The sequence below is a fragment of the Cynocephalus volans genome, chromosome 7, assembly GCF_027409185.1.
Source record: "Cynocephalus volans isolate mCynVol1 chromosome 7, mCynVol1.pri, whole genome shotgun sequence".
Taxonomy (NCBI): domain Eukaryota; kingdom Metazoa; phylum Chordata; class Mammalia; order Dermoptera; family Cynocephalidae; genus Cynocephalus; species Cynocephalus volans.
This window is the reverse complement of record NC_084466.1, coordinates 69669170-69696214: the sequence shown is the minus strand read 5'-3', so window position 1 is coordinate 69696214 and position 27045 is coordinate 69669170. Positions and strand designations below refer to the sequence as shown.

The window sequence follows — 27045 nt, the reverse complement described above, 5'->3', positions numbered from 1 at the left end:
AGCACAGGAGCGGAGCTTGGCGACTGGAAGCCTTCAGTCTAGTCGCTAGAGATCTGATCGTGGTGCTGGAGCTCCTCAAACGCCGGAATGGAGATGGCTTGTGCTGGGGTACCAAAAACACTGCCCAGGTTTTCCCAGAAAGATCCTTTGATCTCTTTAGAAAAGTCCCCTCTGGTCATATGTTGGCTGGAGGTTTTGTTTTTGTCTGAGGTTAGACTCCTGGCTGCTGGGGGTTCTTGGTACCAGAGTTGAGGAGCAGTGTGGAGCGTGCCCGTTTCATAGACGGATTGTCACTGTCTTCAGTCTTCTCTTCACTCCAGTAACTTCTACAAGTCACCAGGCTCTGTAAGGTCCTGCCACACGGGGAGGCTCCCTCAGCACCTGCAGGACTCTCCACGCACACCTGGGCTAAATCTTCTTCCACTCACTGTTCCTCCATGTACTTTGTCTTCCAGACACCTGTCAACCTTACCCTCTTGTTCTCTAAATTGGCTTTGTTATTACACCTCTTCTGTTCCCTTACTATAATTTTAATTGAGCCCTAGGGGGGAGAGGTAAGAGCCCAAAGAGACGAGGATCCCTTCACTTATGGAGACCTCTAGAAATTAAAATCCCATAGTATCTCATAGAAACACATCCACTTCATAATGGTTTAAGATTTAAAGTGTGACACAGAATTATTCTAATTCAACCATAAATACTGTTTGAGGGCTTTTGGAATAGCTGATCACTTATGCAGCAAATCTTTATTGTGCTCCCACTCTATGGCAGACACTGGGGCCAGGACCAAGGGACATAATGGTGAAGAATAGAAAATTATTTCTAATGAAGTTACTACTTCTCCACCAAAGACAGTGCTGAAGCATCTTCCTTTCCTATTCTCTGAGGCCAAATTAGCTTTAACTTTGAAATGTACATACTGACTCTTGGCGAGACCCCAGAAAACTGGGCTAGGTGGATGGTGAGCCTGCTGCATGTCGTGCTGCAACACTAATTTAGATGCATGGTGTATGGGAGAAGAACATGATTTAATGGAAAATCTCTCTGTTCATAGTGTTTTCCTCTAATTTTCACCCTTCCCATAGCTGTTTTGGCCTCAGTCTACCCTTCACTGTAGGGTAATTTGTTGTGAAATCTGGAAAGAGTAAGCACGAACCCTCTGTCCTCAAAGGTCGGCATGCAGGCCTGTGATCTTGGAAACAGAACAAAGCTTTCTAGTGTGACAAAGAAGTTGGAGATGAAAAAGCCTGGTTTCCTCTTCTTTGCATCAGCACACACCGGCTGTCAGACAGCTCTGAATAACCTTCCCCTCCTGAAAGGTAGAGAGTTACTATTAAAGCATTTCCAAAAGAAGATATATTTAATTTTCAGTAAAAGTGACATAAATGAAGTGGCTGTGCAACAAATATGAGAGAAACTTTTAAAACGACAGTATTTGCATTGGTGATTTTTTTCCCCATCTAATTCCACTCTCTTCAACGTTCCCTGAAATCTCACCAGCAGGCAGATGCAAACGGGTAAACTCTAAAGATAAAAAGGAAAACGCAGTCTAAAAGTCAGGGCAGGTGTGGCAGTTAGAGAGGTCACCGTGGAAAAGAAGGAAAGGGCAGCTACTCCAGTGTATGCAGAGAAGTCATCAGGTTCAAGTCCCTGAGGCTGCGGAGTGCCACATGGTGCCTGATGACAGACTTCCAATGAAGGAGCCCAACCTTTAGGTTCTCTGTTTAGCCTTTTTCCAAATAAAGCAAGTCGCAAGACCAGTCCTAACTTCTCATCAAGCCGCAGAAAGCCTCCTTCTTTTGGGAAAAACTAGTAGAGGTGCCTCTTCGTGCCCTCTTATTGCACAAAGGACCAGCTTTCTCCTGAAGTTTCTGCTCTGGGAGACTTGCCGAGACTGTAACGGCAGAGTTCAAAGAGCACGGCATTTCGAAAAAGGATCAGTTCATGTCCCATCTAATCCTGTTAATTACCCTCCCTGAGTCTCAAATTCCTCTTCTGTAAAATGTGGCAGCAAGTTTGAATAAGAAAACAAGTGATTGTAAATTTCTAAAGACTTTTTTCCTCTATTTCCCTCTTTACCTGTTTCTTCTAACTAAAAAAAGCTTAAAGTGTGAAATTGTAAACTGGTCCACCTGCTTTCTATATTTATGCATTGCTAAAGTAACATGATAAAGCTGTGTTTGAAAACTTACATGCACAGATTCAGGATGACACCCTCCGGGGTCTCTGCTGCCAGTTTGGTCCAGGAACACACGGTCGGCATCCTGGTGCCAGGCAGTGTCCCGGCCAGCACCCCTGCCCATTTTCCAGCTGATGCTTTCTCAAGAGACGATACTGTCCTTGCCAAGACGTTTACCATTTGCTCGGAACAATGATGGATGTGGATGTGTCTTCATTTGACTCACCTCCTAAACAATCAGCTTCTTACGTTATTTCTCCGAAGCAGAATCAACTCACATAATTTCGCGCCAGGGCACCTGAACACTTCATCGCATAAAAAACATTAATTAAGGTATCATCCAACTCTGGCCTGAAAGTTCTTCTGGAATATCCTGCTATAGCACCATTTCTAGGCAGCTTAGTGGTCTAAAGGTCATAATTACCTTAATTAGGCAAATATGAAACCTGTTCAATACTGCCCCAGAGGGAGTTAAATTCTTATGTATTTAGAACCTTAAAAATTACAGGTCAGACTTGTGACACCAAGTTACCTTTGCTCCAGCCTTCGTTAGTTGAGGCTCCCAGATTTGTTTCAGGTTGGAAACTACCAATACAGTGTTCAAAGCATGTCATACTCACAAGCCACATCTTGTCATTTTTCATATCCATGACAGACCAAGCCCCATTTACTTGTTTAAATTTTATTATCATTGTTATTAGTAATGAACCAACAGAAAAAGGGTAACAGAAAAAGGGAAAAGTTTGGGATAAATAACGTCTTCCTTATGAATTAAAACCCACGCATCCAGGCACATCCTCCTTGTGAGTTACTTCTTGCCCACATTCCGTCCCCCTGTAGAACAGTTACAGAGAACAGGCCACAGGACAATGTGAGCCGTGGACAGCACGACCTGGGCAAAGGACCCAGCTGTGAAGTCTCACGCTGACCTCGGTCTAGATGACCAGCTTCTCCACACTGAGTGTACTTGTGGTTTCATCCTCTTCATTTGACCCAAAATACCCCGGAAGGTCCAGCATCCTCTGCTCAGCCTCAGTGAGGCCGAACGACGTATTGTCATAGAAGGCGAACCCGGGGTGGGCCGGGAAGCTCTGACACTTGTCTTTTCTACATGGAGAGGGACTTAGAGGACTGACCCTCTGGTAGCTATCTTTGGGGGAAACAGGGGAAGACTGCTTCCTTGAGACACTCCTGTGACTGGGGGACGGTCCCCTCCGAGCTCGGTGAGGCTCCGTTCTCTCAACTCCTGCCACGAATCCTGCCTGGCGGTCTCCCACCTCTGGATTCCTGGAGGGCTGCCCCAAGGTGTAGGATTTGGGGAGAGGGCTTAAGGGACGACTGCTTCCACCTGCCCCTGGGCAATGCTCCAGTTTCTCAGGAAGCAGGGGGACGCCTCGACTGTGAGGCCTCCCTCTATCCCCGGCCTGGTCCCAGGTCCGCGTCCTGGAACTGTAGGCGGGGGCCTGTCCTGGAGTCAGACTGGACATGCTCCTCTCCCTGAATGGCCGGGCCTGCTTGTTTTCATGGAAACTGGCCGTTCTCCTGAAATGGGAACTCCTGGGGTGGCTCCTCTCCGACAGGCCCCCTCTGCTGCCCACCGGCCTCACCTGTGACTTGCGGATCAGGGTCTGGCTGGGGCTTACGGCACAACTGGCCTGCGACACACTGAAATCCAGCCTGGAGGGAGGCCTGTCGCCGGCACTGACCACCGGCTGGTCCGGAAACGGGGACCTGATCCGGAACCTGCTCGCTGCCGCTTCTTCGGGGCTTTCCAGGTCGAGCGGGGGGCCGGCGGCGGCGTCGATGGCGGTGTCTGTCAGGGGACTCTGGGACACGTGGTACACTTTGGTGGTTTCGGTCAGGCCTTTCCTCTTCATCTCCTTCAACTGCTGCTGCGCCAGGCGGTAGCTGAACAGGGGCGGGATGATCTTGTGGGCGCCAGACTGGACGCCCTGGCTGCCCGCCGCGTCGTCCCCGGGCGTCCTGCAGCTCAGCGGGAGCCCCACGTCCCCCGCGTCCCCCGCCGGCGCGTCCCCCGCGTCCGAGAGGCTCCCGCGCGGCTCGCAGATGCTCTCCTCGTCCGAGTCCTTCCGGAAGCCGGCGGCGGGGAGGCCGCCGTGTCGCGCGGGGGCGCCACACTCGGGGGCGCGGCCGCAGCGCCGCCACAGCGTAATGAGCACGGTGGCCGCGATGATGAGCAGGCACAGGGAGATCCCCGTGACGGTCACCAGGTTGCTGGACCTCACCGGTCCCTGGGGCTGGAGAGGAGACGGGCTGGATGGCCGCGAAGCTGCAAAAAAGGAAGGACACGTGTGTTCTCCGGTGTCGTTTTCTCCGAGTGGCTTGTTCCACCCACGCAGCAGTTCAAGAGGGAAGGAAAATAAACAGGCCACACGCGGTCACCTCGGAAGGGGCCACGCTGTAAAGACAGACCTCAGCAGTGAGGCGACCGGGCGAGCCGCAATCCAAGCGACTCCCGGGCTCCCCAGCTCTGCTGAAGCTCCTGTCACACGTCCACACAGAAGCAGCAGGGACAAACTGTCAAGGTAAGGTCACGGTTGTGACCTGTGAAAGGCACACTGGGAAATTCCCACCAGCTATAAACCCTGAAACGCAAAATGACTGAGGCAGGTTGTGCCTAAATATGCACATCCAAAGAGAAACCAGCTGATGAAAATAGGACCCTTGGTCGCAGCACGATATGACTCGTTTCCCTTCTCATGTCCGCGAACCAAGTGTGGAAGCCGCTGCTTTCGCGCCCGTCCGGTTCCAGCTGTCCACTCCCCGCCCTGCCTTCCACGTGGCGCTGGCTTCCTCGTCCCTCCTCTCCTGTCCCACAGTCATCAAAATGTTTCAACAAGATGCAGACACCACCTGGCGCCTCTGCCTGTACTGCCACCAAAACACCAGGTTTCCACCTGAGACCGACTCATGCTACCTGGTCTCACCCCCTTGGTCGCTGCCCTCCATTGAAGGCTTCCAGTCCCCTGCCCTGTCTTTTTCCCACAGTCTTTTTGCCACCAGCTCTGCGCATTGCCTCCTCCATGCATCCTCCACTGCCCTCCGCTCTCCTTTCCCCTGCACCTTGTGGGACACCTGGGCACAAATTCCTCAGCATCCCTAATCTCTGCACAAAGCATCCTCTGGCCTCCTTACCCTACCTGAGGCCTGGCTGTCCCTGCAGGGCAGAGCTAGCCCCACCCCTCTCAGGTAGAAGCTGTCACACAGGCTGTCCTTAGAAGCAAACAGGGCCAGCAGCAGGATGTGTTCCCTGGTGTCATTCCTGATTGCCATTTTCAGCCAGTACTCTGTCACCTTCTTAGAAGATTTCTGTTCCTTTGATGTCCACGCCATCCACCTAGACAACCCTTCTGCTCCGCTGCCCCCAACGCTGTCACCTCCCAAACTCCTGACAGCCGTCAGTCACTCTAGCACCTGGGTCCAGACTTCCTCCCCATCCCAGAGCTAGGACCATCCCAGGCGGCTTCAGGGTCCATCCAGGATGTGGTACCTGTCCATCGTCTGCAGCCACGTCTCTTCTGGAATCTGAACCGCCACAGCCACTCTCTGGCGGTGTCCTCTCACTCACTCATTATCACCACACTACAGGATTCAACCTCACTGAGATTTCTGATTCTCCAACCCTCCATGTCCTCCCAATCTGCCAGCCACCTCCTAGCCCACTTATGTCCCTACCAGCTTACAGCCGTGACCCATCACTGGAACTAATTTCTTTCCAACAACCTCAACTCTCTTGACCTCTAATACTGAGCTATACCCCTTCCCCTGCTCTGCAGCAAAAGTCCAGCCCTAAATAAACCCAGACGTGAATTCTCCACTGCCGCACCCGGGCCCTGAGCACTGGTGGAGAAAATAACGCAACCCCGCTGGCCAGTGCCTTGGCAAGTGCATGGCGCCCAAGCTCAGCTGCCCACAAATCCTCCCATGGTCCCTAAGCAGCTCTCTCTTCTGTCCCCTACCTCACATGCTTCAAACTGCACCACTTCCTCAAGCCCCTTGCCCCAGCCCCTTTCTCAGCAGTCTGGTAGGTCACAACAAACATAGAAGCCATCAGTCAAGTACACCCCATAAACTTAGCAGCAATCACATCTTTACTTGGCTCTTTCTTTACACAGTCAGTGGGAGGAGTGTCCTCCTATAAAAGGTGAGTCTACAAACAAATGCTCTCCAGGCCACCCTTCTCCAGGGGATCATCCCTCTGTAGCACTTATCTCCAGCTTCTCCTCTATGTAGCTCCTTTTCCTCAGCACAGAAACATGCTCAAGCTCTTCTCACTTTAAAAGACCTTTCCCCAACCCTCTCACTCTGCCATGGCCATCTCTTGCTCCTTGTCTTCCAAGCCACACTTGCAGAAGAGGAATCCACATCCACTGACTTCCTGCTCCCACGTTGTCACCTCTGTCTCCTACAACCTGCCCCCAGGATTCCAATGAAATAGATCCTACTGACATCATTAATGACCTCCTAATAGCCAGATTTAAAAGAATTCTGTCCTGCAACACTGGCTACTGTTAGGCACTTCTTACAACTCTCTCTCCCTCTTGGTTTGAATGAGAACATAACACTCACTTATGTAATTTAGAGAAAAGAGCATTAGCTTTGGAGCCAGAGAGATCTACATCCCATTCCTGGTTCCACTAGTTCTGCTGTCTCCATCAGACATCCCATCACCTGCATCTCACTTGCCCATGCCTCCTGTGCCTCCATCTCACTTGCCCATGTTCCTGTGATATCCCTGATCTCAAGGCAGTGGCACTGCGGTCCACGCAATTGCCAGTACTGAGTCTAGGTTTCATCCTTCATGCCTCTCCATCATTCTCCAGCACTCACCATGCCCAGAGTCTCTGAATCCTGCTCTCACTGCATCCCCACTGCCCACGCTCCATTTTGCACATAGGTTACTGAAAAACTCTTCATGGGCACTGCTGTGGATTGCATGTACCCCCAAAGCCCTTTGAGATTTAATCCCCACTGTGACAGTGTTAAGAGTAAGGGTAATCCTATTACGGTAAGTGAAAGATGGGGCCTTGAAGGGATGACTAGATTGTGAGGACCATGCCCTAGTGAGTGAATCAATCCATTCATGGTTTAATGGTGGTCATGGGCGTGGTTCTGATGGCTTTATAAGGACAGTGAATGAGGTTAGTCCTCTCTCTAGCTCCGCCATCCACTATGTGAGACCCTGTGTTGCTGTGTAGAGTCACCAAGAACAAGGCCCTCACCAGATGGGTTCCCAGGACTTTGGGCTTCCCAGCCTCTAAAACTGTAAGCAATAAATATTTTCTTTACAAATTATCCAGTTTCAGGTATTTTGTTATAAGCAACAGAAACAGACAACATAGGCACCTCTGCTGCCATGCCTGTCCTTCTGATTGTACTCCATCCCACAGCCAGAGATCCCACTAAAACACAGGTCCAAACCTTCAAGGCCACTCAGGATCTGGCCCTTGCCCACCTGTCCAGCCTCGTTTTTCTCACCCCTTCTGGCACACAGTCCTCCAGCCAGCTTATTCCATGCCTTCCCTTATTACTAACTTTGCTAAAACTCCCATTCTCCTAGTTCACCTGAGTGATACCGTCTCAGCTCTCAAACTTCAGCTCACATTATCTCCTCCTCCAGGAATGCAGATGTCCTCAGCATGGATTATCAACCCTACATGCTTCCACAGCAAGCTGTGGAGACCTCTATCCTCGCAGGCCCTATATTGTACTGTGTATCGTGCCTGCTTATGTGCCTTCCAAGCTACTATATCATCAGCGCCTTCAAGACAGAAAAGTGTCTTTTCAATGCATTCCAAGCTCCAATCACAGTAACCTGCACACAGTTGGTACTCAATAAATGTGAGTTTCATTAATTGATTCGTCTATTCAGTATTAAGAAGGTAATGGCAAGCCGATCAGTATTCCATCAGAGGGAACATGGGTGCAACGGCGACTGGACCCTCCTGCTCTCTCATTGAACAAGATGGACCAAATTAATGCAGAGCTGCATTCAGACCTTGGCATAAAGACATCCCTGTAAAGCCAACAAAAGCAAACTCCTAACCAAGTGAACATAGTTGAATGATGAAAGATGTTCCCTGATTTGTCTCTTCTTTCATCTGCAGTGGCTGCTGATGACAGTGGGTAGCACCACTGCTATGACACATTATGAACCTCTTCACTTAACTCCGTTATCCCTTGACGCTGACCAGCTCCATTAAAAGCCAAAGCTGGAGGGCCGAGCCCGTGGCGCACTCGGTAGCGTGCTGCGCTAGGAGCGCAGCGACGCTCCCGCCGCGGGTTTGGATCCTATATAGGAATGACTGGTGCACTCACTGGCTGAGTGCCGGTCACGAAAAAAAAAAAAAAAAAAAAAAGGCAAAGCTGGAGAAAAGCCCAAAGCTTCTTGACTCACCCTTTCCTGCCTCATCCAGTCTGTCCTCTTTCACCTCAAGTGAAGGAGAGTCCTGATGCTAAGCAGCCTGGAAGAGATCTCTACATTTCCAAGGAGTGGAAATAGGTTAAACAGGAAGAAGAGAATACTTGGAAGAAATGATCAATTTTATCCACATTATCATTTATCTGAGAAAGGAGGGTGTCCATAGCACTTACCCTTCTTGCTAATTTATAATGTACAAATTTCCAGTTCCCACCTGGTATTAAAGAATTAAGATGCCAGAACATGAAATATCACATTTCCTCAAAAATGATTGCTAATTCCAGGTTTTTGATGTGTATAGGCATTTGGATTGGCCTGTGTAAATGGCAAAATATTCAAGATAGGTAGCTTAGTATGGAGTCGGATCTAGTCCCCCTGCTTTCAAACCTTATGATCTCAGGCAGGCCACTCACCCTCTCTATGTCCCAGAGTCCTCGTCTGTAATGTGGAGATAATAATATACCTACTTCATATGTGCAGGACACTTAGAAAAATGTCTGGCAGGCAGCAAGCTCTCAGGAATCCAGCACAATAATACCTACCCTGTACAATTATTGTGAGGTTTAAGTGAGATAATGTATTAAATGGCTGGCACACAGCAGATGGTCAATAAATGGTTCAAGTTACTGTCACTTGTCAAAAAACAGTAGAAGCCATTGAGTGTTATAGGATTCTAGATGGGATATCTTAATATGCCATCCCAGAATCAAGAGGATAAGAGGATATTTGGAGGAAGTTATACACAAGGAAGGAGTTGTGGAAAGTGAAAGGAACTTACAAAGAAAAGAGTGAACAGAGAACGGAGACTTAGAAAACATTATGAGAATAACTGAAGGAAGAATTGATTCAGGGTGAGGCCCAGGGCCTAGGGAAAAAGACAGGCAGGCTAAGGGCTGGAGGAAGAGCCTGGATCTGAGTCTGCAAAAAGAAAAAGACAGAAGGGAGAATAACATCTTCAAGATGCTGAATGAAGACAACAAGTGCTATGTTACTGGCTGGAGAGATAAAATAGCAAGATGGATTTTCTAAGGCCACAGGCAGGGACACAGGCTGAGACATTGCCAGGTGCCTGTCGTTTTGGCTAAAAGGTGCCCTGAAAGCCAAACACAGAAAAACACCAAACTCCTCCAGACCCCAAAGGGACAAGGAACTAAGGATGGTCTTTTAACTTGGAATTGGAGAATACAAGGCAGGACTTGACAGGATTTTATCCAAGAGGCAGGACCAGAGCAAAGGTCAGTCAGCTAACTGGGGGTAGTATACCTGGAGGTGGGATGGCTTGTGGGAAGAGCAAGGATTATTGATTACTCTAACCCACAGTAAACTAATAGGATTCAGCTCTGTAGGCTGAAGCAAACCTAACTGAGCCATGTGGGCATCGTGCCCAGAGACCATTCACATCAAATTCTCATTGAGCATCTACTAGTGTGTGCCTTGAAGATGCTTAGAAAACACAAGAAAGGTCAGTCCCCAGGTGATACCAAGAAGTGTCCCCACCTCCTCCTCCCAGGAAGTACTGATAAAGAATAAACTTAAGCCATTTGGGATAAGACAGGGTGTTGCACCTCATTGTGACATGTAATTGTCTATGTGGTTCCCTTGGGCTTCTCTGGGATGATGAGTAGACAAATTAAGGAAAACTGTTTTCTCACAGTTTTGGTAGGGAGAAGCGGAGGGAGAAACATAACAACAACAACAAAATCTCAAGAAGAAATGATTATCCCCCATCCCCATTTTTGTATTTTTAAAAATTATTTAATATGTCTGAATCTTTAATCTAGTCATGTTTCCTTGCTATTCCCTATCTTCCACAGTGTTAAATCCCATTACCTCACTGGTAAGCTGCTCTCCCAGCTCCTGCCAGTCTTAGATACAGGGTTAGTAAAATCAACAGCAACCACAGAGCATTAACAAGTCCACTTCTGAATTCAGACTGGTGATTCTCACGCCAGCCTGGATTCAAAAGTCCTTCTGTCGGAGGCTCTGAGGAGATACTCCTGGAAGAAGCAAGAGTACCTACCAGCACACTCCTCCAGGGAACATGGTGACATCTCCAAGGACATTCCAGGGCAACCAGTTCTAGAGGGGAAGGAAGTGAGACACACTCGGCGACGCTCTCTGACACCATCCCCACATGTGGTGCTACACTGGCTCCATGGCTGCCACAGTCCCCAAGTTTCTGCAAAGACATAAGTCATGCCTTTAATGCTAGTTCATTTGAGAATCAGTCTTTAACTGCACCCAAATGAAGCAGCAAAACTGTATTCTCACGGCTTGAAAAGTCAGTAAGTGAAAACACTCCCAGAGATGTCAAAAGCTGGAAAGAATGTTTCTCTTAACATTCAAACAAAGAAAAACTATATAATTTACAAAATCTTAACCTTCCTAGCACCCACCAGAGAGCCGAGGTCACAGAGCAACCAATGTAATATTTATAGCTTGCAATATAAAGAAAGACAGGCTCCTCCAAGGAAAGATGGGATACAACACTTGTTTACCTGGGGAAAATGTCAGGCCCCACCCATACAAGCAGGTAAGAAGAATCCATCTAAAAATGTTAAGAATTGCTAAAAGCCTAGTGTGGACTTGCATGGGAATGTAGAACCTCTAGGGGCCACATACACAAGTGGAATTTGTACCCACCTCCAGGATCTTCTCACAGATCTCACCAAATGTTCACAAGGGCAGGTACAAGACCAGACAAAGCCTCCCTGATGGTGGAAGCCTGAGAAGCGAAGAGGCAGCACTGTGGAGCAGAAACTAAACTCCACCCAGATCCTTCTCCCCATCTCCTCTACTGAACAAACCCTGTCATCCTAAGAGTACCAGTTGAGACCATCTGCTGCTAGGCCTAGACTTATGAGAGATTTTCTACAACCTAAGAGGGGCAGGACCATCAAGAAGGCCCTATCCCTGAGACGCAGGGATACAGCACTTGCCTCAGATTGAAGCTGAACCAGTACAAGAGAGAAGGCCCTCCCCCTACTCCAGCCTAGCAAGTACCAAGTCTCAAATGACAAAAGTCTACTTCTGCAGGAGAGGAAAGAACAAGAGGGAAAAATCTCTCTAATGTGAAGGCTCAGCCTAAAGCTGAGGGTAAAACAGAGCATGCAGAAAACCCCTCTGGCAAGGCAATGCTGTTCCTAAGCAAAAGTAACACTAGAAAATTTTGAAATCTGTAGATGAGGGTAGCCACAGCAACAGGAAAAACCTAGACATGGCTCAATTCCTTAATACATTAACCCAATACCCCCACTAAAGGCCTAGCAAAAACAGAGGTTTGCCCATTTCCAGGCATAAGTACTATTTACCTCAGTGTCTACACTTTTAAACAAGATGTCCAGCTTTCAACCAAAAATAATGAGACACACAAAGAAGCAAGGAAAAAAAACAACAAACTATCAAGAGACAAAGTAATCAAGAGAACCAGACTCAGATATGACCCAGATGTTAAAATAATCAGAGAGACAATTTAATATAGCCATAATTAATATGTTAAAGACTTTAGTGGGAAAGGTGAACAAGATGCACAGAGATGGAAAATTTCATCAGAGAGTTGTAAACTGAAGAGTCAAATGAAAATGTTACAATTTAAAAACATGGTAACAGAGTTGAAGAATGCCTTCTACAGGCTCATCATTAGACTCAACATAGCTGAGGAAAAGAACAGTGAATATGAATAGAGGTCAAGAGAAATCAACCAGACTGAAACACAAAGGGGCGGGGGCAGTAAATAGAACAAAACAGAAGACCCAAGACCTGGTGGGACAATATGAAATAATCTCTTGTACATCTAATTGCAATGCCATGAGGAAATAAAAAGAATACAACAGAAGAAATATCTGAAAAAATAATGCCCAAGAACTCTCTAAAATTAATAGAAGACACAAAACCACAGATCCAAGATGCTCAGACAATACCAAGCAGAATAAATACAAAAAAGCAAATAAATAAAAACCATAGATACACTACACTCAAACGGCTGAAAACCAAAAACAAATAAACAAAATCTTGAAGGCTGTGGCTGGCAGGGGAGGCAGGTAGAGAAAGAGGGGGAGGATGGAAATAGAACACACAGAAGAATAAAGATGAGCATTACAGTTGACTTCTCAGAAACTATGCAAGCCAGAAGATAATGAAGTCACATCTGTGAAATACGGAAAGAAAAACTACCAATCCAGAATTCCATACCCAGTAAAACTGTCTTTCAAAAATGAAAGCTAAAAAAGACTTTTTCAGAAAAACAAAACAGAGAATTGATTATCAGCAGGACTTTACTATAAGATAGGTTAAGAGAAATCCTTCAGGTAGAAGGCATATGATACCAGACAAAAACTTGCATCTATACAAAGAAACAAAGAGTGCTCAAAATGGCATATATAAAGATAAATGCATAATTCATTTTTTATTATTTTTAAATGCTCTAAAATATAATTGATAGTCCAAAGCAAAATTGTAGCAATGTATGAGGGTACTTCAAAAAGTCTGTGAAAAGATTCACATTATCTTTTAATTCTATTTTTCCACAAACTTTTTGCAGTACTCTCTTATTATGTATTTAATAGCATATATATAAAGTAAAACTTATGACAACAATCACACAAAGAATAAGAGGAATGAATTAGGAGCACAGTGTTCAAATGTTCTTATACTACACATATAGCAATATAATATTTGAAGGCAAAGAGAGAGTAAAGATGTATATTGTAAACTCTAACACAACCACTAAAAACATTTTAAGGTATAAACAATAAACAATAGTAGAAATTAAATCATAAAAATAATCAATGAATCTAAAAGAAGATAAAAAAGAAGAAAAAGAAATAAAGAACATATGGAACAAATATAAATCCAGCAAAATAGTAGATCTTCCTACAACTATATAATGATAACACTAAATATAATCTAAATACATCAATTAAAAGACAGAGATTGTCAGAAAGCATAAAAAAGCCTGATTGAACCATATGCTGTTTTTAAAAAATCCCACTTTACATATAAAGTAAAAGTGTGAAAGGAAATATACCTTGTGAACATTAATCAAAAGAAAACTGGAGTGGCTATACTAACATCAGACAAAAGTCTGCAGAACCAGGATATTACCAGGGACAAAGAGAGACATTACAAATTGATAAAGGGGTCAATTCAGCAAGGAGCCTTGACAATTTTAGATGTGGATGAACCTAACATCAGAGCTTCAAAATACACACAAAACCCTCTCCTAACAGCCATTATTGATTGATAAATACAAACTTCTTTTCCAAGCAGATATGCAATCACTGCCAGATAGAATAATTGAATAGTTTCCTATAAAGGATTATCCTAAATCTATCTCTCAGCACCTATCCAAGCCCAAGACATATCAGGTCCTGCCAACACTAGGCACTAAAACATCTTCCTTATAAAAGTCTCTCTTTATCCTTTATGGACAAAAACTTCTCATGCAGCCAAATGTATACAAAAGCACTACAAAAAATAAGAAAAGCAGGTAGAGCAGATGTATTTTCAGGTGAGCCAAGTGGTGCAATCCTTAGAATGAGTCATGGAATATGAGTTTTTTATAGCAATTAAAAGTCTGAGGATTTTCACAAGAATGGAAGCACTACAAACCAGTATCCTGGACCAATATCAACTCAGATGTGGTAATTATGTTCCATCCAGAGGTCCAACTGAACACAATATCGGTTCTGTGTCTCCCAGATCATACTGCAGCTCCTCCTTTGGCAGAACAATGAGCTGGCTTTGTCCTCAAAGCTTCAGAGCTGTTCTAATACTAAGCCCCCAGTGCTTGAAAACCTTTCAGAATCTCATATTAAATTCTCTCTGAGTTAAACTATTGTGATTTATTTTTGGACAATCTACTGGGAATCCCACTAGTGAAATAATCTAAATTGAAAAGTAATGTATAGTTTATACTTCTTTCATGATTATATTTAAGACCACAAAAGGTAGAATTACAAAAGCTAAGAATCCTTTTGTAATTCTTTCTGAACTCTTATTTTATATAAACATAGTTTATTTAAATACATAAAGTCATTTGTCAAAGTAAAAACAAAAATTCCATCAGTGGGGACCAGAAAAAAATCAAATAGTTTTGATAAAAGCATAAATATTAATGTCAAAAAAAAATCTCATTTTGAAATGTTGTGTCCTTTTCCCTTGAAAATAAAATCATAGCTTGTAGGATAATTAACAATAAAAAATAAACATTTAAGCTAAATTTTTAATGTCTCTTTATTTCCAAATCAAATTAATCAAACAGGAACAGGATATCACTCAAGAAAAGCAATGATCAAATTTAATCAGACATATTTTTCAAATGCCTTAAGTAGCTCCATCTGATACCTGAAGATCTCTGCTAGCAACTCTGAGGAAAATACTTGGCAAAAATGGGAACTGATTAGATAACTGTAGTTCATGTACTAGAAATGAATTGCAAGATGACCAATACTCCAAATAGTTCTCCAAATTCATTCCTTCTGAAAGGAATGAATGAACAGCCATTCCAATGAAAGGCTGTTTGTTTTGTTCTGTGTAGATGTCCATACATGTGCTCAAACTATATAACAAACCTGCTTGGCCAAGCTAAATGCCTTTCAGCAACTATAGAGGATATTAATCCTGAATCAGCAAAATTTGTCTGGAATGAAAAAGGAAAATTTGTTTCTGTCTCCAAGACTATCTGAAGTAATATAGCCTACGAAATATTCACATCTGCAAAACATTTTGCTCAGGGAGGCAAGGGAACTAAACAAAACATGCTTATAAGTAAACTCTATAGACATAAGTGAATAGCTATAAATAGCAGTATGAAGAAAGGCACGTGGGATAAGCAGTTCAGATGTTCTTTGCACAGAACAAGGCTCATTGATATTGAACAAAATCATGCTTATGCCTGGGCCAGTGGACTCCCTGTGGTTTCAAGTCTTCCAAGATGGGTGGGTGGCACAAGATGAACCAATGAGTTAAAGAGGAAAAAATAGAACCTTTTTTTGGCAACCTAAAAGCTTGATATTGTTTAATAAACAGATTGACAGTTGATTTATGGAAGGCAGTTACAGAATAGGGGTAAAAGCAAACTTTCAAGCTATTCTACCTGGCTTTGTGTTCTGGCTCTATCATTTAAAACACCACTGACCTTGGGCAAATTACTTAACCTTTCTGTGCCTCCATTTCTTTGAATATAAATAATGACCCTAAATCATAGGGTTGTTATGAGAACTAAATGGGTTAATATTAGTAAAGCACTTAGAACAGTGCCTAGTGCAAAGTAATCACTTTGTAAATATTTATCCCATTAAAGATCAGAAAAAGTCATTTTTAGCACCATCCATTATGTATTTGCTGTAAATTATTTACATACTACCCCAAGACATATTTGGAAAAAGCAACAAATATATAAAACATGTTACTCCATTTTCAAAATAAACTGATAAGAAATTCAATGTGAGTCAGTGGTTCATCCGAGTCACTGTGGGTCACTGGATGATGCCATTTGACAAAAAGAACAGTCTTTACTAGTCAGAGCTGTCAATTGAAATAGAAAATGAAGAGGACTCAGTTCAATCATAAATTTATATACTAAAAACACAGAAAGTCACTGAGGTTCCTATTCTGAGCATAAATTTTATTCCTCAGCCTGTCTGAGTCAGAGCCACTGTCTGCCACACAGGGAACCTGAAGTCTCTAGGCACATTCAGCTCTCCAGGTCATGGTTTCCAGCCCTGCCATTTGGTTGTATCCAGATGCTGCTGCATGGGGCAGCCCCACAGGGAGCCCCTGACCACCCTCAGCCCAGACACACAGAAAACCAATCCCCATCCTGTCCCTTTTCAGTATCTTCCTGCTGCTGCTGCTGCTGCTGCTGCAGCAAAAACCCAGTCTTCCTACAGTGAATGGAAGCATCTGTGGAAAGCCCAGCAGCTTGGAAAACCAAGCAGGTGGACCTCCTGCCCCTAAATGTCTTTAATCAAGTGGCTCAAATTTCTTGATTTCCCTTGGTTCGTTTCCATTAAATTCAGCTAGAATTTTTTTCCCTGAACAAGCATCTTCTTTTGAAAAGACAAGGATATTTTGGACGATTAAATTAATTCAATCTAATTGTTTTTCTGCTAATACCCAGCTGAGACTAGCCAGATCTGAGTTCAATTTTCACTTTAATTAACATGTACTAAGCACCTATTAGTGTGCCAGGCATACGAAATGGGCCAAATAAAGGCCACAAAAAGTTTCATGGCAGCACAAGTCCAGTTTTACCACCAAATGAGCTCCCCCAATCTGCAGAAGTGAGGGGTGAGTGGAGGAAGAGAACGTGCAGGGGGAGAAAGACATTAAACAAGCAATGGCAGAAGTGATAAATGCCATGAAAAAGGAACTGAAAGATGAAGGAATTTAACCAGTCTGAGGTCAAGGAAGAGGAACCCCGGTGGAGACTTGGAGAGTAGGTTAATTTTAATGCAGAGAAGTGGGGAGGAGGATGGCCCAGGCTCCAGCCCAGAAATGGTGACTATGGGGGGAAAGCCTGACCACGGAAGGCCTTGTGGATTCCCATCCTCATGCCAAGTGAAGTGACTGAAAGGTGTTGAGCAGGGGAACAGCCTCAGCTGATCTGAATTTTAAACAATCCCTCTGGCTGCCATGAGCGGATGAAATGGACAGATGGGAACCAATTTAGGAGTCTGTTGCAAGAGTCCAGGTAAAGAATGATGGAGGCTTACACCAAGTGGTGTCAGTGCAACTGCGGAGAAGTGGAAAGATTCAGACACCCAGGAGACAAAGCCATAGAACTCAGTGAGTTATTATTTACAGGTGGTGAAGAAGACAGACTCCTGGGTTTCTGGTTTGAACAATGAGATAAATGGCGGAGTCCTATGTTGAGGGGCAGGTTTAGAGGGTCAGACGCTGAGTCCATTTCCAGACAGGTTGCTTTTGAGATGCCTGGGAGGCATCTGAGGGATGCCAGCCAATCAGCAGGGCTTGCATGCAGGGAAACACAGGGCAGAGATGCCCAGCTGGACTTGGAAGCATCAGGATGGTAATTGCCTGGCAAGTGGGGAAAAGCAAAAAGATGACCATGGAAGGGATGTAACCAGGCGGCGGAACTGGCAGACAAAGGGGACTGTGAAGAAGTAGCCGGCGGTGGGGGATGGTGAACAAGGCCAGTGTGGCATCACAGAATGAAGGTCAATGAGGAGGCAGACTGAAAAGTGTCCCTGGATTTTGCGACCTGAGACTCATTTGCTGGCTGCTTTAGTGAGAGTATTTTGCAGGGAGAAGTTGGGGGTGGAAGCCAGTTTGCAGTAGGTGGGGAAGCAAATGAGAGGCAAGGAAATGAACCTGAAAGTGTAGGCAACTTTTCAAGCAACTGGACTACTAAGGGGGAAAGAGAGAAAGAGGGTAATGTGGCTGGGAGAACACAGGGTTGAGGGGCGCTTTTCGTTTGATTTTTAGATAAGAGAATTAAGTACATTTCCAAGCTGATGAGAATGAGCCAGTGAAGAAGGGACAGTTAAAGACACAAGTCGAGAAGGGGGATAATAATTAACAGAAGGTTCCCGAAATGAGCAGAGGGGCTGAGATCTACATTGGAAGGGTGGGGTGACCTTATACTGAAGGAATAACACTTCTTCCATGGTGACAGGAAAGGAGGGGGAGAGGATGGATGGGTCTGATGCCTGCAGGCTTACAGATCTTTTGGTGGGAGGGTGCAGAGTTCCCAACTAATAGCTTGCAACTGCTCTGTGTGGTAGGAAGCAAAGTCAACTCTGAGAGTTAACTAAGAGGCAGGGGTTGAGGACTGAAAGAGCTGTTGTGCAGAAAAGGAGCTGGAGCTGGCCAAGGTGACACTCTGAGTAGCATGGAAGCCCAGCTGAGGGTGGAGGCATGATCCACCCAGAATGGCACCAGTCTGCCTGGGTATGACCTTGTTGTTCCGGCAGGCTCAGCAGCTTGGGTGCAGTCAGCAGCTGGCAGGATTCACACAGAGCTGGGGTGTGGCCTGGCCGGTGCATCAGAAGGACAAAGGGACAAAGAAGTTGAGGATATCGGTTGGAGAGTGGTTAAAGTGATGGGCCATGGAATCTAGGCTGGAGAAGGAGGTGAGCGTAAACAGGGAAGTGGCCAGTGTAGGAGGAAAGAGTCGAAGGTAACAGACTTCTAAGGAGAAGTAAGTTTGGAGCAAGGAACACTTGGAGTTACAGACGAACACAATCAGAGGCTTGGGAAGTCAGGGGACACTGGGCTTAGTGAAGATAAAGAAAAGAATAACACGTGAGCCAGACAATATCTGCCAAATAAAACTGCTTGGTGAGAAGACCAGGCCAGCACTCAGGAAAAGGAAAAGAAATGCAAAGAGCAGAAGGAGGGACAGAATTGTCATAACTGCACTTCTTTGTGATCAGGCAGGGTATGACACAAAGAATACAGAATCTAAAGAAGTTTTTAGAAATCTTGCTTTGAGTTCTCACTAAGGAGGCTTCATTCTTATAATGGACTTAAAGAGAAAAAAAGACATGCTCTGCTAGAGGAAAACTGAATTTACTAAATATAATTTGGGATTTAGCTTTGAATTCCAATCATCTCTGCCATGGACTTACCATATAATTGATAATATGATTTTTAAAATATAATGTAATAATAGCTAATGTTTATTGAGTACTTCCGATAGGCCAGGCACTATGCTAAGAACATTACATGTTTATTTCATTCAGTCTCCACAACTCCCTGAGATAGGTACTTTTATTATTACTATTTTACTGATGGACAAACTGAGACCCAAAGAGGTTAAGTAAGTGGATCTGTTTACCAGTACTCTTAATTTTTCAGATAAGGACGATAATGCCAATTGGTACATTATGAGGAATGAATCATAAAAATAATAGTACAATTCACCCAAAGTCCACCTAAATTCTAAATAATAATTTGGATTTTTAAAAAGGTTTAAAAATCTCTATACCAACCTATATTTCTCTGAATTAGCACACACTCCTCCTCCTTTGTGGAAAAATGGCTTCTGCTTGAAATGCCGAAGTCAAAGCAGTATTTATTCTTCCCCATGTCAAACAAAGAGCAGTTAAATACTGTCCTCTTCTCTCCCAGGGGCAGGCTGCTTTCGGCCAGCTGAGTGGTCTTCTCCCCAGGGCGTCTGGGGGCCTCCTTGAAGACGGCAATCACGCCTTGGACAAAGATGCACGGCGGGGGTAGCACCACCACCTCCACCCCAGACTCACACGTGAGTTCTGGCACCATCACTAGTTTGTATCCGAATTTCTGGGCCAGGTCAATGGGCCCTGCGGAGGTGATGACCGAGTCTCGGCCAAGCAGCTTCAGCACTACAGTGACATAGGCTTCTGGCCCCACAGGTGCACAACCAAACTCAACCCACTGCCCTTGAGCGAGTTCTGTCCTTTTGCTGGTTCTTATCTCCAGTGGCTGTCCTGGACTTGTTCTTGCCTGGGGAAGACTGTTGGTGAAGACAACATCCACCAACATGTCAGGCTTATCCACAGGAAACAGGCATAGTGGTTGATTGGTAAAAAGGCCCACCTGGAAGGTGCCTTCCGCTGCTTTGGATGTCCTATTCAAGTCGATGTGAAAGACAGGCCATTCCACCTTTAGAAAGGCACTTTTCTCCCACCAGGCAACTGGAGTGCTGTTGTCTGTCACTTCCGGGGTCATTGTGAACCAGTAGTCACCAGCCTCCTTGAAATAGAAGCATTCAAATTCGAGTGTTCCCCGGGACTGGTTGGTCAGGAGATACTTGGTGGTCACAGTCTGATTGGTGTTGGCCTCCAACAGCAGGACAGATACATTTCTCAGAGTCCCGTTAGCGCCATCAAAATACTGGAAATCCACAGACACTGTTTTGTTGCTTAGTGCTACATGGCCCGGCTCTCCCAAAAGCAGATGTTCAGTGTCTCCAAGAACTGAAATGGAATGGTCAGAATTGGTTTTTAAAAGGTGCATTTGAAAATCAAAACCACACTGAGATACCATCTAACCCCAGTTAGGATGGCTAAAATCCAAAAGACTCTGAACGATAAATGCTGGCGAGGTTGCGGAGAAAAAGGAACTCTCATACATTGTTGGTGGGACTGCAAAATGGTGCAGCCTCTATGGAAAATGGTATGGAGGTTCCTCAAACAATTGCAGATAGATCTACCATACGACCCAGCTATCCCACTGTTGGGAATATACCCAGAGGAATGGAAATCATCAAGTCGAAGGTATACTTGTTCCCCAATGTTCATCGCAGCACTCTTTACAGTAGCCAAGAGTTGGAACCAGCCCAAATGTCCATCATCAGATGAGTGGATACGGAAAATGTGGTACATCTACACAATGGAATACTACTCAGCTATAAAAATGAATGAAATACTGCCATTTGCAACAACATGGATGGACCTTGAGAGAATTATATTAAGTGAAACAAGTCAGGCACAGAAAGAGAAATACCACATGTTCTCACTTATTGGTGGGAGCTAAAAATTAATATATAAATTCACACACACACACACACACACAAAAAAAAAAAAAACCGGGGGGGGGGAAGAAGATATAACAACCACAATTACTTGAAGTTGATATGACAAGCAAACAGAAAGGACATTGTTGGGGGGGAGGGGGGGAGGGGGGGAGAGAGGGAGGTTTTGGTGATGGGGAAACAATAATCAATCACAATGTATATCGACAAAATAAAATTTAAAAAAAAAAAAGGTGCATTTGAGCAGCACTATTGTGGACATTGATGAAAACAGCATTTTAAACAGAAGAGAAGTTGGAACTGAACCAAGCAAGAATGACATAAAATGATGCCGAGCACATATCCCGCAAGCTGGGCACCACGCGCTTTGCATTCTAAAGTGGCTCTGCACCTTCATCTACGTCTTTCGTGGTTATATTTAAAATATTAGTGATAAATACTCTGAATTCACAATGTTGAACAATGTGATATATCTGCAATGAGAATCTATAAAACTAGAATAATAATTGATTCTCAGGATAAAAATCCAATACTTCACATTTCTCATTCTAATCACGTGCGGCTGGTGTTTAGGTATTTAGAGGAAATGGACATAAAGTCAGGTGAGAGAAAGCTCGATTTAAATGACACAATACAGACTGCTCTAGATTTAGAATGCAAGACCTTAAATTTACTTCAAAGTGATTATTTCTGATATTTGAGATAAGTGCTTAGGAATTCTTACCAGTAAAGAAACTAGTGTGCTCAGTTTGTGTGAGGCAGAAATTTTTAGATGGATAAGAACTGTTGACACTTTATTCTGCATGGGTCACCCAAGGTATAGAATGAATGTTTATGAAATAACGAGGCTTGTCCTTGGCAATTTTAATGGCTTTACAGCGACTGGTAGTGGCCTAGATAGGGCAGATGACTCCTGGCCTCCCAAATATCATTCAGTTAGGATCAATCATATCTTTTAAAAAGAGACCCAGCAGAGCAGCTGAAGGAAGAGTGCACAGAATACAGACACACAAGAGTCCTTGTTTCCATTTTGAACCGTATCCAAACACATATCAAAAGAGGCAGAATTTGGCAATCCAACAATCAGCTGGTCCATGGCTGGGGTAAGAAGCAATTCTAGATTTAAAGGACTGCAGTGCCCTTTTTGGTTTGAAAAACAACTTGTGTAAGTATGAATTTATTATTCTTATTATATAAACCTCATACATATATAATATGATATTTATATATCATATATAAATATATTTATATATATTTATATATCATATTATATATGTCCAGAGAGGCTCATGTGTTTTTGTTTGCACTGGTAGTCTTTAAAATACCCTTATATGTATTCAACCAATGATTATCAGAACCAGCACATAAATATATTGGCACATAAAGGTGTTTTTTTTTTTTTTTTTAATTAGCTTAGCATGTCACCTATTTCTTACTTGAAATGAGGTAAAATAAAATATATAAAACTTGGATAGACCTGAATGCTTGATCACCCACTTGCTTGAAAACCATAATATGATAAAGTTCTTCTGCCCCCACCCCATTTAGGCAAAACAAAGTTGAGGGATATTCCCTTTTGTTTGAAGATGACGCAAGTTTAGGAAGGTGGCTGATGTAGAGCAATCTGTTTTTAAGTAGGGATAAATTACTTTTAAAAAAAAATGAGTCCCACATTAGTTTTTTCTTAAATTAACTGTCTTCTTGTTTACGTAAGCTTCTTCTTAAAAAAAACAAAAAAGAAAAGACTGAGAAAGGAGCTCTACTGGATGAAATGAACAGCATATGCTCAGGTCCATTTAACTGGCTATGCCTCTGGTATTGCAAAAGCCAGTATTCTCTACCTCTTGGAGCAGTTTCTTCATCAAATATGAAAACAATTTCCACTCCCATATCATCAACTGCTTAGATGTCTATGAAATATTTGGAAACCATCAAAATAAAAGTAATGAGGATTATGTCATATTGTTGACTCTACTGATCCAATAGCTGCATAAAACTGTCTGAGAAATGAACTCAGATTTTTAGTTGAAACAAACTGAATAAAGAAAACTAACTTTAAGCAACTACTATCTGCTCAGACATTCAAAGTGTTTCACATCCTTAAATTTATTTGTCATAACAACACTGTGAAGTCAATATTACTGCTAACAGGTTGAAAGAGATTAAGAAACTTGTCTAAGAGCACACAACTGGCAAAGATTGAAATTCAGATTGGTTCCAAAAATATGCTAGTAGCAATACTCTCTTGACAAGTGAAACCTTACATAGAACCCCAATATCTGTGTGTGTGAAGTGCTTATAATACTGAATTACTGAGAAATCAATCAAAGAGAACTCAGGATAACATGCTTGTCTCCAATTTGTTAAAATTGGAGTGAGTTGTTTTTATTATTTTTTAAAGAGTTAAAAATATATTCAAAGTAAAATGTCAATCAATCATGCAGAACCCCTGAAGCAACGTAAGAGAAGCCAGGGTTGCAAGGATCACAGTTTAAAAGGCACTGCACCGTAGATCCTACCCTGCCTCCTTCATGAAGGGTCATCAATATCAATGCATGTGTAAGCCTCACATTTAGTTTCTTTATTGATACCTACAGCATTTAGTATACTTACAATACTCACCGTAGTCACAGAGCACCACCAACAATAGATTTGAAAAGTCCTTCAACATTGGGTTCATTCTGATCAGCAAAATCCCAGGTCTTTAGTCTCCTCATGTCCTTTCTCACATCCAAGTTGTAATTTTTCTTTTTCAAAAAACCTGAAATCAGAACCTCAGGAAATGATGGCTCGATTCAATATGATTCATAAAACAGTAATCATGAAATGACAAAACCATCCTAAGAAGTCAAACTTCCTAGGTGATACTGAGAGGAAACTAAGGAGGACACATTTTCCCTGGGCAATGACCTGTAATTGTACAAGTCCCTTTTATTCCATTACAGCTCATTTATCAAGAACATTCAGGTATGCCTACCACCAAGAAGATTGATTATTCTTGTAAAACACTGAAGTTTCTTATCTTCATAGAATGTTCTTAAGAGCAGAGTTTAATTTTCATTTAGCATTGTGCTGTGTACACCCAAACCCTCCCTGCCTATCTTCCACAAATGGGCTATTAACACTTCCTTGCAAAATTGGTGTGCTATCTAGATTGGTTCATTTCTTGATTCTTAGGAGCTACATCCAAGATCAAACCTTTGAAAAAGATACCCAGAGTATTACAATTAAATGTGAACTCCATGTGGCCCTGACTTCCCTTGCTTAAGCAGTCTAAGGAAACAGGTAAATAACAATTTTCTTCTGTCATTCTTGCAATATTTGCTCCTGGTATGCATCAGGAGATAGATGATTCATGCAGCAATCTTCCCAGACCACCTAGGAGGGCAGGTAACACTATGTTGGCCTGTGGCTCAGAGTGGTTTGTGGGAAGAGGCAGTTACTTTGATATAAACAGACTATTAGGCTATAGAATACAAGGTATGGCACTTAAGGCCAGTTTTTTCATATGAGAGTCTAGCAAACTATGTGATATTAAAGATAACCAAATATATATTTTCTTAATGTTTGTAGTCCCCCCATTATTCACAGTTAATGTGTTTTTAGCAAGCAAGTACATTATATTCCAAAAACATGTTACATCCCTTCAGATAAGAACAGAAATTAATGAAAACAGGAGGACTGAGTGAAATAAGCCAAAATTCAATGGAAAGGAAACATGTGTCTCTATTAGCTTTCTTTCAGTAAGAGATGGTTGAACAAAGGAAATACTGTACTTCCTGAAAGGCAAGTGGAGATTAGAAGTGCAATTATTCAGATGATTAGGGCTCCCTCTCCTCCCCAAAAACAAACAAACAAAAAAACCAAAAGAAAACTCTGTGTTGGTGGAATTAGCCACAGATTTGACCCAATCCTTTCCTTGAACATGGGCAGGGAAACCTGACCAAAGGCAGCAGTTGAGGACCCTGCAGAAAACATCATTGTATCTCTTGGGCAAGTGCAGACACTTAGAGCAATTAAAATACTTGCTTTAAGTCACTGAGATTCAGTAACCAAACTGAGAAGCAAGCTCACCAAAGTTGAACTGGTTTCTTCCAAATTGCTTACTTCCCCACGACAACCTTTAAAAAAAAAAAAAAAGCTGCTAATCATAACTGTTTTTGTGGCTACAATGCATTTTCCTTATGAAAATGACCACTAAAACATAGAACTGTGTCATAATCTATATTTTGAGCTAAACAGAAATGGATTAAATACACTAGCCTACCTGTCAGTTCTAATATGAATTATGATCATAATCACAATCAAAATCTGCCTCTAGTTTTTTTTCTACTTTGCTTGCTTATTTTTATGTTGTTCCAAATACCACAACTGGCCACTTAAAATGTTTAATCCGACATTCATTCTAAGATAACAATAACTTAAGGTATATTTTATACACATTTAAAAATACTTCTATATAACATTTACATAAATAAATATAGACAAATTCTAAATGCATCAGCTGAGAGGGTAGGGAGAAACAGGATATTCTCAATGGCTAACGTCATCGCCCAACCTTAGATCCCACGTTTTTGCTGAAACCAGCTAAGACAAATGCTTTTACAGCCCTCTTGAGCTGCAGAAAAAGTAAATGCATTACGCTAGTGTCTATGGGACCAATGATTTGTCAAAGAGTAAAAGGGAAAACAAAATGAAGCACAGTGATTTTGTCTCTTCTGACAACATGCACATGCTGGTGTGTATATCTAATAATAATGTTTATTGGGAGGAAATCCCTAATTCCAAAGCAACTCGTGTAAACAGGATTTATTTATATATTCAGTCGGGTCTGCTCTGCCTAGTCCCACCGGTTGGGTGCAGCTTCCCTGGGAAGCGGTGCGCTTTGCAAAGGCACGCAAGTCAAGTTCACGTTTGGAAAGCTAGCCCTGGTGTCGTCAGCATAAAGCCCTCTTAATGAGGACTGTTTTGAAATGCTTATATTTCATACTGATTGTACCCCAGAAAGGGTTTCTTTTTAGAAAGAAGCAAACTTATTCCGCAACGCTCAGTATCCCAAGATGCGATTTTTCAAGGGTCCCAACAATTCGGACTCAACGTCCAGGCTCAGTCACGCGGCAGCACCTGCGCCAGGGGAGAGCTAGGTGCAGGTTAAAGTCGGGACTCCACGGTGTGGAGACGACACCTTTTACAAGCTGTCCCCTGGGGGCGGAGGCGAGTGGCGTGCAGGGAACGCCACCGTCCACCTGCGCTTTCGGGTGGCTGAGCGGCGGCAGGGTCCGAGGGCAATTCCCGACCCCAGAGGAGCTGCCGGAGGGGGGGCCCCCGCGACACGAGAGCGCCCGCCGAGTGGCGCGCACCGGGCCGCGGAGGGCTCTTCTTACCTCTCAGGACCGGCGGGCGCAGCGGCCCGGGCAGCGCGAGGTGGCTAGGTGGCGAGGCGGCAAGGCTGGCTGGCGGGAGGCCTCAGGCGCGGCGAGGCAGCGCGCCGGGCATCCCGCGTCCCCGGACTGCGCAGCCCGGCCCCGCCGCGCGCCGCTCCCGCAGCCCCGCCCGGGCCCGCCCCAGACGGCGCGGGGAGGGCGGGCACCCGGAGGGCGGGGGGCATTCGGCACCGGGCGAGGGCCGCCCCCGCCCCTTCTGGGCAGCGCATCCTTTCCTGCCCGCCCCCGGCTAGCCTGCTGCCAGACAGGAAACTGGCAGGAAACTCACGCGGCCACAAAGGTCCTGCGGGAGGTGACACGGCCACCGCAAACGCAGATCCCCTAACACACTCACGCACGCACTCACGGCCCACGGCCAGGACACGGAGTTTTAAGGGCAAGCCAGCAGTCTCCTGACACTTCAAATTCACTTTATCCCGAGTGTCATTTTCTTCTGGATGACCACAAAAATAAGTCTTTGAAATAGCCTGACGTGCGGGTTGTAAACATGCTTTCCCAA

General features: G+C 44.1%; 1 protein-coding gene across 1 annotated transcript; it reads right to left on the bottom strand.

Moving 5' to 3' along the window:
- Positions 1 to 2929: 2929 nt before the first annotated feature.
- Positions 2930 to 25225, bottom strand: THSD1 (thrombospondin type 1 domain containing 1). Its single transcript, XM_063103378.1, has 5 exons — positions 25177 to 25225; positions 23725 to 23863; positions 19580 to 20545; positions 10642 to 10800; positions 2930 to 4469 (listed from the first exon to the last, which is right to left on the bottom strand). The coding sequence occupies exons 2-5, from the start codon at positions 23780 to 23782 to the stop codon at positions 3115 to 3117; spliced, it is 2538 nt and encodes an 845-aa protein (XP_062959448.1). The 5' UTR covers positions 23783 to 23863; positions 25177 to 25225; the 3' UTR covers positions 2930 to 3114.
- Between the last annotated feature and the right edge of the window lie 1820 nt (positions 25226 to 27045).

Coding starts and splice junctions, on each gene's coding strand:
- THSD1 (XM_063103378.1), bottom strand. CDS start 23,782: ATGAACCCAATGTTGAAGGACTTTTCAAATCTATTGTTGGTGGTGCTC. Junction 20,546..23,724: donor GGTGGTGCTCTGTGACTACG/GTGAGTATTGTA, acceptor ATTCCATTTCAG/TTCTTGGAGACACTGAACAT. Junction 10,801..19,579: donor GCTAATTCAGAGAAATATAG/GTTGGTATAGAG, acceptor ATGTCTTTGCAG/AAACTTGGGGACTGTGGCAG.